The 14,838-nt window shown below is 42.4% G+C and overlaps 1 protein-coding gene across 4 annotated transcripts in view; it reads right to left on the bottom strand.

The window, feature by feature from the left end:
- Nucleotides 1-14,838, bottom strand: part of ZNF423 (zinc finger protein 423) — a 315,709-nt gene that overhangs the window by 93,987 nt on the left and 206,884 nt on the right. For 2 of the 4 annotated variants that reach the window (XM_081923987.1, XM_081923985.1), the window contains exon 6: nt 11,382-11,477. The exons of 1 other annotated variant lie outside the window; for it this stretch is intronic. In XM_081923987.1, coding sequence (XP_081780113.1) covers nt 11,382-11,477 — 96 coding nt within the window. The remainder of the gene's footprint in view (nt 1-11,381; nt 11,478-14,838) is intronic. One more of the 4 variants, XM_081923986.1, reaches the window with a different exon arrangement.

Raw genomic sequence — 14,838 nt, forward strand, 5'->3', positions numbered from 1 at the left:
ATAAATCTGACGAAATTCCCAGCACACTCGCCATTGCAGTATTCCCAGGATTCTTTGGCATTTAACTAGAACAGAACTCTCTGAACTGTACACATACTCCTTACATGGGCTTGGGCAACTCTCTCCCCCTCTCCTCTGACAGCTAAGTAGACATGATATCAAAGATCCAAAATTCCTGCAGCTGGGACCAAGGCAAGTGAAGGCTCAGGTTTTAAAAACAGTCTAAACTTCCCATCCTCACCACAGGCCTAAAAACCCCCCTGCCAAGAGCTATTTTTAAATTTTTTTAATCAACAATAACTAAGATCTTATTTACCTATCTTCTCCTTTGGCCCTCTGACAGTTACCTGGTCCGCCTCCCAGGACTGCAGTTAAGTTAAAATGAAAGAAGGTCAATAAAGCAATTTGAGCTTTTAGAAGGGTTCTAGACACAATATCTATTTAGCATATCAAAAGGAAATACACTCTGATCTTATCTTCTTTAGTACCTATTTGTTCCTGGTCCGAATTGAGTTTCTAAACCAACAAACCGATGCTGGCTAAAATCTGGATTACTTAATCTTACCCAATTTTTCATTTTACTGTTGGTAACTTTTACACAAAGCACAAAACTTCATTGACTCTGAGTAACAGTTGGCCTCCGGTGAGAAAATGCTGGACCATACCCTGAAGGGAAAGCTACTGGCACCTCAATAGGATTTATTTTCGATTGCAGATTGATTATCTGCACAAAAGATAACAGGCCTGAGTTCTCCTTCATTTAAGCTGCCTCTATAATGAAGGGCAGAGCTCAGTCTCTCCCCCCCCCCTTCTTCTTTTTAGTTACTGCTGTGGATAATGATTTCTAATGTGATAAAAGGCCCTTAAAGAGGCATCATGGAAGGAAGCAGGCTAATTTACTTTCCTAGGAACCAATTTACACGTAGGAACCACATATTAATATGCATCAGGAATCCCAGCCTCCCACCAACTAGAGGTTAAACTTCAACCACTAACCAACATGGCAACAGTTATTGCAAGTCCAGTTCTACTATGGTTGGACGTAGTAAGTGATGGGGGGAAGTACCTCCCCCCTCCCCCTGATTAGGTGTAGATATCTGTAATCTTGAAAACACATGATAGCATCAGTTCTGCCAATTCAGAAATCCTACCCTCTGTGCCCTATGCTCTGTTTCCCTGGGGTTTGAAATCTATGCAATGGCTGTGCTTGCTCACCACAATCGTCCCTTTAAAGAGATGTGAGACACAAAGCAAGTCATGTTAAGGTTAAAATACTTTGGTCTGGTGGAGCCCTTATTTGAGCTTTGGATGCTAACGGTCAAATGAGACATGGCATTAATTTTTATGTGCATTTAATTTAGCATGGAAAAAAGCCCATCCATGTTAAACAGAAAAGGCATCAGCTGGGCAGTGGTGTGTGGTGTGATCATATGGTCAGGATCATAGCAGATGTGGAGGGGGAATTTAACTCTTTCACTCTCTGTTGAGATCCTTATTATAATTGCTCTTCCATAGCTACTATTTATAGTAGCTCACAACTGCAGAGAGGAAAGAAAAATTACATTCCCCCATAACACAACTTGTAATCTCAATAATTATTGCCCCCCCTCCATTGAATGATATTTGCATTTTAAAAAAAGCCATGTGGATTAAATGCAAAGGTGCATTTAACATAAATCTGGATTGGCCCTAAGCGAGGACAGCAGAGAGCTGGAGCTTAAACCTATGTCTGCTAGATTCACACTGCCTAAGGAATGGGCTACCTGTTGTTTCCAATACAATAAAAGTTGACAGAATGTGGATTCAGAATGGCAGCTATTTCCTCTTAACAGAGGGTGAGAAATACCAACATGTGCAAGAAGTCCACAAAGGGACTAGGGTCAGGAATCAGAACTGTGTCGCTGGCTGACACCTGCCTGAGCCCCAATTCATGTGATTTGTGCAAAACTGCGACAACTCAAAAAGCAACACTATTCCCAGCAACTTTGAGCCAGTCCTCAGTATGGAGGTGTCCTGTGCCTTCACCCACAAAGATCTGATTTCTAACTGTTCAAAGGAAAATGGGTCATCTGTCACTGTGACATCAGGTGCTTGACAGGTTGGACAACTTCCCATGGGGAAAGTGGGGGAGATAAAGATCTGGTTTGCTGGCCACTTCCAGTTCCCTGCCACTTTTTTAAAAGGGAAGCAGGATGTGCAGTTGTCTAATTCCTGGACCTGGGAACTGCCCACCCACAGTGTCTGTCTTATCAGAATTCAGCCTCAGCTTATTGACTCTCTTCTAATTGATCACTGCATCTAGGCTTCAGTTCAGGCTCTCCTGGCTCAGATGACAAAGCTGGGAGATATCAGCTTTGAACAATTCACGCCAAATATCCCAGTGACTTCTGTCAACAGCTTCATATAGATGACACGTAGCACCAGGAACAAGATGGAACCCTACAGCACCCCACAACATAACAGACACTGAAGCCAGGTATAGTTTCCAACACTATTTTCTGGAAACAGCCCAGCATGTAGGTGGGGAACCACCATAATGCCATACCTCCACGTTAACCCCATATTCATGCCAACTCTCCAAAAAGCTGTAGCCTTTCAATTAATTATTAACCAAGGATTTCCATTTATTTGACCATCTTAAACTTTAATTTGATCAGAAATCATGTGAATTTATTCAACAGCGATTTGCTGCAGTTTAGACACTTACAGTAAGAAACTTCCACTCATCTCTGCAAGCACGCCAAGTCTACCAGATTGAATGCATGCTCTTAAAACAAACATACATTCCTTTAGACTGGGGGAAGTGCGGTTCAGGACAGCCATGAAAAAGTATGTTGACAAAGTAGAAAATTCAGAAGCATCTGTTATCCATAATGAGGCTTTAAGCAGCACAGCTTTTAAGGATTCCTTAGCTCCCCCTTTTGTTCACTTTTCGAGCCTGCACTAATCTCCTGTATGTTTTCAATTGTTTTGCACACACTGTATCAGAATAATGAAATAATATAACATTGTTTAAAAAGCCTGACTACAACCATGGGGGAAAAAACCCACAAACTTTTCAAAAGCTATATAAATTTCAGTTTTAAAATGTGGCTTTCTTGAAAGGTTGTTTTAAAAAAACCACTTGTCAAGAAATTGCATGAAAATCTGGGAACAGAAAGATGTCATTTGAACATAATACCTCAAACCCTAAACTCCACAGATCAGATTTATTTCTGGCCAGAAAATCTGAGAAGTTCCATTTCATTTTAAAGACTGGGGACAAAAATCAACTATAATGTGGCTCAATGGCAGAGCATCTGCTTTGCATGCAGGAAGTCCCAGATTCAATTCCCAGTATCTCCAGGTACGGCTTCGAAAGACTCAAAAAATCTGGACGTGTGCAACTGGTCAGTGGAGACAACACTGAGCACTTACCTGACAAGGTAGGAGGCAGCTTCATGTGAGATCTATAGTACAATAAGCCTGCAACGTACACACATTCAGCTTTACATATGTGGCCAAAGAAAAGTTAGAAACTAAAGGTGCATGGTTCCAAGGAAAATGACTTTGGCATCCCCACCCGCCATTGAAAACCGCCAGTGGGCTTTGACCATACACCATTTTGGTTTAGGCACAATCCCCGGAACGTAACCCCTGAGTAAGTTGCCGGCTGACTGTAGTTCAAAGAAAATCCACATTTGAGAAAATGATACGTTTCTCAAAACACCTTTAAAAAATAATACAGTATATACATATGGTAAAATGGAAAGCAAGCATCATGCTTGGGACATTTGAATATATGACCCATGTGAATTCTATACTTGCCTTACCCACATTTCCTGGTTAAGTTTTAGGGCAAAATTGTTCTCTATGTTCATTCTAACTGTAAGAACTAAAGATAAGAAAGCTGGAAGTGTCTGGTGAGTTTTATAGCTACATATCGTTTAAAACCAAAGCTGGGCAGAAATAAATATAAAGGGAATGAAGATTAGAGGGAAGAGTTGCCCACTGGCAAACACGGGGAGAAAATAGTTCCCACTGGTGGGTACGGACTGTTGGAGGGGAACCCTCAGAGTCCCATACCAAGGATCACCTCCAATGCACAGCCAGTCCTAAAAGAAGTCAGTATTAGTCCTCGCCCCCCCCCTTACTGTAAAATGGGGAAGGGAGGCTTCAGGAGGCTCTCATCGCAGGACATTGAGTTTAAGGTGACATTTGGAACTGGGTGGGGCTGTGGGTTAAACCACAGAGCCTAGGACTTGCCTAGGTTGGCGGTTCGGATCCCCACGACGGGGTGAGCTCCCATTGCTCGGACCCTGCTCCTGCCAACCTAGCAGTTTGAAAGCACGTCAAAGTGCAAGTAGATAAATAAGTACCGCTCCAGAGGGAAGGTAAACTGCATTTCTGTGTGCTGCTCTGGTTCGCCAGAAGCGGCTTAGTCATGCTGGCCACATGACCCAGAAGCTGTACGCCAGCTCCCTCGGCCAATAAAGCGAAATGAGCACCGCAACCCCAGAGTCGGTCACGACTGGACCTAATGGTCAGGGGTCCCTTTACCTTTACCTTTACTTCCAAGTTCAGAACTCAATCTCTTCCAGGCTCCCCACAAACCTGGTTCTATATATTGATTGATTTAAATACTTACAAACCACAATTCCATATAAATTATCACAGAAAAACAACATCATGGTATTACAATAAAAACAACAGACACATCAGTACGAGTTGGCTGGCAAAGAATTTCAAGTTTGAAAGGCCTGTCTGAATAATACAATTTTTCAGAACATTTCTTAAGAAAAACAAGTTGGGGTAGCTCCTGCTGAACATCTATCAGCAAGTTGCTCCATGGGGCAGAACTCTAAATGCTCAACTCCTCATAAAGGCCAGCCAAGCTTAGGGGCATGGGAGACCCTCAAAAGTGTCCCATCAGAAGTCCTCAATGATCGAGGCGGAGCATATTGATGGACTTCAACTCCCAGATAGCACAGCCAGTGTGAGGGATGATGGGAACTGTAGTCCATTAAGATTTGGAGGGCCCCATCTGGGAAAGCCTGCACCAGGTTCACATATGCCTAAGATACACATAAACGGAGGAGAAAGAGAGAGAGGTCTTCTGCCTTTGCTGCCTAGGAAGCGAAAACACCAATTGACTTCTTTAAAATCTCAATAGTATTTTGTCAATATTTTTTATTACAGCAAAGCAAGTATAAATATTTTATTGTAAACCAAGGACCTAAAATAAACAGTTTAGTAAATAGATATTACATTACAAGGAAGGAAAGGGGAGGGAAAAAAAAACATCTGTGGAAAAATGTTTGCTATGTAATTATTCTTGCTAGTTTACATTCGCTCTCGACGTGCGTCTCTCTCTTTCTCTCTCTCTCGCTACACCGTCTCACTTGTTCTAAATCTTCTTCCTTGTTGCTATTATTAAAATCTTTAAAAGGTGCCAAATCTTAAATGAGGAAAAAAAATGATTTGCTAGAAATTATTCATATCACAGTGAGCCTCTACTAAACCTGGCAGGGGTGCAATATTTTCGGCGAAATTAACATAAAATATACAACTGCAAATTATCCAGGAAATAGCTATGTTCTTTACAACACGCATTTACATTTGGGGGGAGGGGGGAAAGGAGAGAGAAGTGTTCCACTTATCTGTCTAACACAAAGCTGAAAACCGTCTTTTTCAATGCCTGTTTTAAAGGGGAAAGTAATAGATTTCCATGGGGAGCACAGCCTTTAAAGATGATATAACAAAATATGTGGTTGGCAAAAATCGACCTTAGATAATTACTGGAGACCACAATCAACAGTGGACATTCTCCAGTGCTCGTTGCTCGCAAGTCCATTTTTAGATTTGTTTTTCCTCCCAGCAGGCAAAATGCATTTCCTCTCCTAGGCCCAAGCCTTTCCTGCACATACAAGGAGACCAAAGGAAGAAGAGTAATACCATGTAAAATGCAAATCTCGTCGTAAATATTTTATAAAATTGTTGCATACATCCCAAAAGCTATAGGTCTTAATTGAGAGGAGGCTATGTTTCCAGTCAATATATGGAAATGGAAAATGCTAATTCATGTTTTTCTACTTATGAAAAACCCTAGAGGACAGCAAAACCACAAATGCACTCAACTTTAATATTATAAATATAATTTGGCTCCCTCTTTATAATCCCCAGTGTCCTGGCTTTTATCTCCCAGTGGCTGCAGAGGAAGAATTTGCACAGGCGCTTTTACATCATCTGCACAGGAAGTCAACCTTCGAGCTCTGCCAGCTTGGCAGAGGAGCAAGAAACTGAGCTGAGGAACTTTGCAAACAGGAACTGAAGCAAGATATCCCTGCACCCTTGCGTAGGAAATAAATGATGGATGACACCAAGCCCTATCAGAGCAGTGCAATGGTGATAACAGCCCTCTGCCACCAAGAATTACCAAACTTCAGCAGCCGCCGCCATTGCTGAGCTCTCCTGTCCTTCAAAAGCATTGTCCCTTCTTCCAGAACATAAGAGGGAGGCACCATCTCTCAGTGATGGATCACATCCTCTGCATGCAGAAGGTCTCAAGTTGAGGGGAAGAACTCCTACTTGAAACCCTGGAGAGACACTGCAAGTCAGTGTAGGCAAGAGGTGGCTAAACTGCAGCCCTCCAGATCTTGCAGGATTACAACACCCACCATCCTGAAACACGGGACTTGTTGGCCGGGGCTGATAGGAGCCAGAGTCCAACAAGACAGTCATTCTTGGTTTAAACCAATGCCATACACATTTTACAAACTGAAAAGCACCTCAAATTTAGAAAGCCAAACTAGATGCAAGAGTAAATGCATGCCTTTTGCTAAGAACTTCAGTCACATGCCCTCCCAACAATCTCTTCTCTATCATCATTCACCTAGTATGTTCTGTTTCTCCATGCCACCAGTATACCAATAGCTGTTAGTAGCAACAGGGAGAGGAAGCACACAACATTGTGGCACTGCAACACAAACTAAGTTCTATTAACCATCTTGGAAGGTCAGCAGAGAACTGGCAACTAGGGTGGCAATGACACATTTACCAAAGCAATCTTCATGACAGAAGGAATGGAGAAATGGAAAGGCCACTGATTTAGTTACTTTCTCTCCATAGTAATAATTATTCACATAAAAAATATATTGACTGTTATTACGTACTATATACATAAGCAAATACCACAAATCCATATTAAATTAAAGGGTTGTAGCCACTGTTAGTCTGTTAGTCCTAGTCAAAATAATGTATGTAACTAATTTAGGTCTGTTAATTTCAATGGTTCTACTTGGAGTATAAATTGGCTGCATGCAGCCAAAAGTACACCTATAATAAAAAATCATAATTACTGCCATGTCCTAAATTCTTAAAAAACAAAAAGAAAAAACTAATGCAACAAAGGAGATGAAATCCTCCCCCCCCCCTTATAAGCTGCAGAAATTTTGGCAACATATACATAATAAGTTGACACCATTTCCAAATCTGTTATTTCCAGGAATCCCTTTAAATTCTTCAGAAGAGGTGTCATTACCCAAGTCCTAAAATCTGAATAGCAGCATTCCCCACCAATCCCCTTGACTTTCTAAAAATAATTTCTTTTCCAAAAGTATTTGACTAGCTACTGGTCTTCAGTTGCCTAGCATGAATGAAGAAGAGGCAATACAGGCCCTGGGTCATGGTGCAATGATTTCTTAGTAGGCAAAAGCAGGACCCAAGCACAATAACACTCTAAGACATGGGTAGGTAAACTAAGGCCCAGGGGCTGGATCCAGCCCAGTCACCTTCTAAATCCAGCCTGTGGATGGTCTGGGAATCAGCATGATTTTACATGAGTAGAATGTGTGCTTTTATTGAAAATGCATCTCTGGGTTATTTGTGGGGCATAGGAATTCATTCACTTTTATTTTTATTTTCAAAATATAGTCTGGCCCTCCACAAGGTCTGAGGGACAGTGGACCGGCCCCCTGCTGAAAAAGTTTGCTGACCCCTGCTCTAAGAAGTATTGCTGCCTCCAACCGTGGAGACATAGCACCTTTGTGGCTAATAGCCTTGTAAACTTCCCATCAGTCATTGATCTGGCCATTTGCATCCCTAACAAATCAGTGTCAGCCAGAAGATTCTGTGTCTGCAGAGACCATCTTTGCAACTAGGCAGCATACTTGCCTTGTGGAGCAAGAAAGTTTGGTAGAACATGCCTGGAGATCAAGGGAAGAATCTGTATTTCCTCCAGGGTTAGGGGAGAGCAAACATGTAAAGAGGAAAAGCAGACTGCCAGATGGCAGTTTAGGGAGAGATGGGAGCTATAATCTGTTTAAGTCCATACATGTGATTAAAGTAAGAAATGGACAACAACTGCTTGCATTTGTCATGTCCCAATGGAGAATCTACATTGAATAAAACAAGAGGGTCATATGTGTTCTCATCTATTTGACTCCTCACTGTTTGCACTACAATGTATGCACTACATCATTTGTATCTTGAACAGTACAGCAGGGGTGGGTGGGTGGGGGTGTTATAGGCATTTGGACACTCAAATGGAAATGTCTTCTAGTTGTATTTCTTTCTAAGAGAGACTGTGACTGTGATACATCTCCCAGTATACTGTTACGTATTTTCCCCAGTGTGATCTTTTTGTATTTTTCATCATTCTAATTGCATTTCCCATGCATGCACCTGCTAAACAAGACAAATATTTAATCATTCCATCAACTCAAAGAACCCAATCTTTTTTAATCCACTCACATGAAGAAAATTCAGATTTTCAAAGCTGTGGAGTCAAAAGACAAAACTTCTTACAGGGGTCAGAAAGCCACAGTGAGGAGCCTCCTAATCACTGGAGAAGCAGCCTGGGAGCGTGTAGCCAGGATACTTTCCTCTCTGTTTACAACAGAAGTGATGCTGTCATCTGATGATGATGTAAACATGAGAGGGGGCATTGGACAACAAATCTGGCCTGGCACATGAGCCCTTTGTTTGATAAGCTAGGCTCACAGTGACTGGAACAAGTATACCCAGTGAACTTCACAGCTGATCAGGAATGTGAACCCAGGTCCCTACAACCAAAGTCCTACATCCTAACCAACACACCACCCTTGCCAGCACACTATTATATAAATCTTGGCTAATCCTAATCCACTGGACTCCTAATCCATTGGCTATGAGGGCTTTCATGATGAGCTCCTGCACTTCAAAATGTATCAATACACCCCTGCACCTTGTTTGTACCCAATTAAGACCCAACCTGGACATTTACCAGTTTCATTTAAGCTGCCCTTTCATCAAGGAAGATGTTTTCATCGAGAAAGTAAGGAACTAATGCAGCAATTCACAGTTTCAGAGCTTCTGTAATGTAAATTAACCAATGTCTTCTAGGAACTGTCTAACAATGTGAAAAACAGAAGACATATTTATCCTACAAGGGGGGGTGGAGAGAGAGGGGGAGGGAGGGAGGGAGGGAGGGAGAGAGAGAGAGAGAGAGAGAGAGAGAGAGAGAGAGAGAGAGAGAGAGAGAGAGAGAGAGAGAGAGAGACTGTACAAACAATATCGACTCCACCCTGTGTCCAGGATGTTGCAGTGAGTTCTGTTCGTATTACACAGTGAAAGGGAGATGAAGAATTGAAAAAAAAATGAGGCTTTTCTTCTTCCCAGGTGCAGATAACCATGAAAAACTGAGCACTTGCTATAAAAGTAGCATAACTGTCTATGTTGCCTAAACTTTGGCAAGCCAAAGCACCTCCTGAGAGGGCAGTTGCTTGAAAGATTTGAGAAGTGTTCATGTTGGTATTTCTAAGCACAAGGATTTCCAGTACCAGACCCTCTCCAGGGGCAAAAGAGTCAAAGTCTCCAATACCAGGGGGAGTTTTAGAGCCACTAAATATTTTAGTTAGGTGGGGTGACATGTAAGATGTTTATTTAAAACCCCTGGCTTGCACTTAAAAACCCCTTTTCCCCGACCTAGGTTACTCTGCAGGTGCAGCAAGGTTTGCCTTTTGGATGGGAGGGGGTTAAAACCAAAGGTTTCCTAAGGGCTTTTGGCAGGAAAAGCTTGGCGCTCAAGTACAGAACCCCTCTTTGCGCCATTTGAGACTAATAGCTCCAAGTGGACCCTAAGTTGAAACCTGGAAAATCTGCAAGAGTTACAGGCTGTGACAAGAGATATTAATGCCTCCCACATTGACTCAATAAATCAAAACAGATTTAGAGGAACTATTAAGGCTCATGACAAGAATCCACACTTCACTTTAATAATTCCCTATTAACATATTTAACTGCTGGGCTGTATATTTTAAACATTTCTTACTTTTGGGTATATAAGTAATTAGTGGCTTTTAAAAGATGCATTAACACAGAGAGAGAGAGGGAAAAACAGATAAAAACATTCAATTGATTTTTCAATATTCTAGTAGAAATCCACATTTGTTACATAACAACTCAGCAACATGGTATGGTGCAGTTGGGTATGTTTTGCTTTGGCTTTGCAATATGAATTAAACTTAAATCTGAAGTTATAGCTGTTCCAGGATGGGGAGGTGTGTGATTATTTATTATTTAAAAGAGAGAAAATGCACAAAGGTCATGGACTTGCCTTGGGTCTTAACTTCTCTTCAACTAACAGAATTAAATTTAAATCATAAAAAGTGGCTCTCTCACATCCTCCCACTTCTCTTTGCACCCACACACTCTGCCCCTAAGGAGGGGTTGAGGGATCATTCGGAACAGCATGGCCACGAGTGCAGGAGGCTGCAACAGGAGAGGGCAGCAGAAATCATCCCCTTCTCCTTGTGCAAGTGTGGGTTTCCTATGGAAATCTGTTTGGCCCCTGTGAGAACAGAATACTGGATGGGCCATTGGCCTGATCCAGTGTGGCTCTTCTTGTATTCTTAAATACTCACATAAAGGTACCTTGGGTCCCAGAGCAATGTGTACTTGTGTATGCATGTGAAACATGAATGGGTTTCTCCATGCCACCTCTTTATATCAGCCAAAGCACACAGAGAGAAAGGATGTAGGTGTTTCTGTGTGTACAACACTTTCATCATGGAAGCTTTTCATTTTAGCATCTCCCATTTCAAAACATATGAAAACAGCATTCTTAAAGCTAACTGACAATGCTACAAAAACTAAAATGTCCTGTTAACATATATTTAAGTCTTTGTTCTTTGACCTGAATCATAAGCCCAGGCGCTACAGATGCAAAGCGATCCAGAGCTGGTCATATTTGAATGCATGACTAGGTCCAACCCATAGCAGCAAAAGAGTTTTAGAGTCTTAGGATCTAGGGTTCACTTTTTTATAAAAAAAATAATCATTTCACGATTATGGTGAAGCTTGCTTTTGAAGGGAGAATGGTCTGAGGGCTCTTTTAAACATGAATACCATGTTACATCTCCTACCTGTAATAGCATTTTTCATAATCCTCCTCTCCAGTAATCCAGGAGCTGGAAAAGAATGCAAGACCTCACCATTTGGGGCTGGGGCTGGGGCTGCACCTACAGGAGACAGGAGGCAGAGACACTCAACTCCTCCCCACAAGGCAAGGAGTCGTTCATGGGTGAATTCAAAAACAAAACCAAGAAAGGGTGCAGAAGAGGAGGCATGCGGAAGTGACTGGGTTAGGGGAGGAGGCCTATGAAAAACACCATTACTGGTTTCCTTGGGCTTCAGTCGCCATCCATTTCAGATATGGAAACAAAGACCCCAGAGCCCTCGCTATGGATGGTGGTGGAGAAACGTAACTGATAAATGCAACATGCAGTAGCCTCTTACCTTCTCATTCTGGATGTATTTTAAAGTTTCAGTCCATGATGTTTACAAGTTTATGACAGGCATTTTTAAACAAAAAACAAACCATATGTAGATATTTTCCAGGAGGATAGCTGTTTAAGTCTGTTACAGCGAGAGCAACAGAGTATTGTGGCACCTTAAAGTCTAACAAATGTATTCTAGCATAAGCCTCCGTAGACTACTAGAGTTGTGCTAGCATCTGAGAAAGTGGGTTCTAGCCTGCAAACCCTTATGCCAACATAAATGTGCTGTTTTCATACGGAGACAGCTTTTCTCCCACACTTCTGTTCAGAGCGCGTTTGTCTTTGGAACCATTTATACACTCCAGGTATAATGAATCTCTTGTTCAATGTAGAGCCTAACCACGGAGAAAGATTATGGTACAACCCTCAACAGGACTGCACCACTTCAGTACATAAGAACAACGTGCCGAGTAAAAATGGCAGTCCCATTTGAAATTAAGGAGATGGGACCCGCCACAACCACCAGCACACTCAGAGCACCTCAAAAATATAGGTCCTGCTTGATTGAGTAGGTGTGGGAGCTGCCAGAGCCGATGTGAACTGCTTTAGCCCCCTACCACAGGGCAAGACCACTGTGGGAGGAACAACAACAAAAGGAATTACAAGGGGAAAACCAGGGAGATAAACTTTTTAAAACTGTGTGTGTGTGTGTGTGTGCGCGTGCGTGCGTGCGTGCGTGCGTGCATGCACGCACACACACACACACACACACACATATACACACACACACACACACACACCTGGGAAAGAAGGAGGAGAATGTCAGGACAAAAAACCCAGGGATATCAATAAACAATATAGCAATCTCACCAGATAACACACTCGCAACCCCAATACTATGCCAAACAAAACAAGGATAAAAAGAACAAACCCACAGACTAAACTATTAAAGAAATTTGCTCCCAGAGAAGATAAAGAACTGACCTAGCTTACTGGAGGCTGGGAAGATCTGGAGGACAGGAAGAGGAGGCAAGATACCATGAAGTCCCTGCCTATTGAGTCCGAAAGTGGACATCATCCTACTGACAGCGCAGTCATGTATATCAAGGTGTCTGAATGCCCCTTCATGTAAAAAAAGCCTTTGGCTGTTGAAAAGCAGCAGCCCAGGGAGAAAGGTTTCTAGATTTCTACATGCAAGAGGGCTTGTTTTTGTTGTATATGTAGGGTCACATTGGAAAACATTCAATTACCCAGGCTGCTGCACTTTGAAGCGATACTGTTTCAGGAGCGCTTTCTCTAACTAGCTATGCAGGTTGCCTCTGAGAAATCTGATGACCAGTGGTGCAAACTAGCATTGATTTTCATCTACTCTTCAGAAGGCCATGACCTTTGGGCTAAACTGGCATGTTTCCCTGACCTACAAACAACTGTTTCTTCTTTAAATCACTTTGTTCGTTAAAACAGGTTTTGAAATTACTCGAAAGAGTAAATTGGATGGCAATTCTTGCCAACTCTCGATAGCGTTAGAAAGAATGAAGCAGCCTCCATGCATCAGGTCTTTATCAACTGTTCATGACTGAAAGTGGAAGGGGGGCAAGTAAAATTGACTAAGGAGAAAAGCTCCTTGATTGATCAGAAGCACTGGCCAGCCTTGCCTGCAAACCGAGAGCAACATTCTACTTTAACTTGCACACAATGAGTTTGGCAGCAATAGAATAATAAAAAAAAACGCAGTAAAGACCATCTCTAACAGGCAGCCTCGTAGCTTAAAGGACCAGTTTAAAGTCTCCCCGAGGTTTGCAGTTCAATTTCTGTTGACCTTTAATTAAAGACGATACAGCAAATTGACACCAAGAGAATTAAAACTACAATATAAATTCGGGTCTATAACTAGCATCCAAACATTTTTTGTTTGCTGCTGAGTGCTCAGCCAAGTTGCAGGCTGAAAATTCTCTTGCTTTAGTATAATGGTTGTAACAACAACATAAGAAATCTTTACTCATCCTCATAAAACGTCCAAATTTGGATACGGCTGTTCTGTACCATTGACTGGGTGGGACAAGGGAAAAGGTGGAGGGGAGGACAGAGAAGATGGTCCCCAGTTATTAAGAATGGGTCTCTTGTTTGCTCAGACTGGAGAGCAAGTGTGACCCAGAGGCTTTTATAGGGGACAGGGAATATCACCTGACGGGCTCTGCCCTAATGGTGCAAGGAGACTTCCTTGGTGGGTGAGACTAATCTCTCTGTGGTACCCTCACTTGACCAGAGCTAAGCAGAGATTTATTGTAGAACTCCCCACCTGACACCTCATTATTTGCCAGTTCAAGAGCAGTTGTAGACTTGTGGGCTACGGGGGCGTGGGGTGCACATACAAGTCTACAGTGGTACCTCGGGTTACATACGCTTCAGGTTACATACTCTTCAGGTTACAGACTCCGCTAACCCAGAAATAGTACCTCAGGTTAAAAACTTTGCTTCAGGATGAGAACAGAAATCATGCTCTGGCAGCCGGAGGCCCCATTAGCTAAAGTGGTGCTTCAGGTTAAGAACAGTTTCAGGTTAAGAATGGACCTCCAGAACGAATTAAGTACTTAACCCGAGGTACCACTGTATATGTGTGTAAGAGAGAAATGTGCCATTCTCACTCTACATTGTGGAATTCCAAACTTTCCAAACAGGGTTCTACTATGTCATCTTTCTGGACACGTAGAGTAGCCATTTCTCGAGCCAGAGACTGACAACCTGCAGCCCTGCAGATGTTTCTGAAGCACAGCTCTCATAACCTCTGCTCATTGAGCATGCTGACTGGGGCTGACGGAAGCTGAGCTCCAACAACAACCGGAGGGCCAAAGATTCCCCCCGCCTGCCTTACTGTAAGCAGAACTTCACAAATGAGACACAGCTGCTTTTCTCTGTGTTGAACAGAAAGTCTTGCTGGAAACCAGCAAAGGAGAAGTTGCAAGTTATTTTTCCCCTTGCAGGTTCCAGTGCAAATCCCTCATGATAAGAATCCACCTCCCTTCCCAGCTGGTGAGTTGTGGGGCTTATGAAGAAACGTATGATTTATAGTCACATAGCTTTGATAGTGATAACGAAACTTGCA

Source organism: Podarcis melisellensis (assembly GCF_964234715.1).
Source record: "Podarcis melisellensis genome assembly, chromosome: 8".
Taxonomy (NCBI): domain Eukaryota; kingdom Metazoa; phylum Chordata; class Lepidosauria; order Squamata; family Lacertidae; genus Podarcis; species Podarcis melisellensis.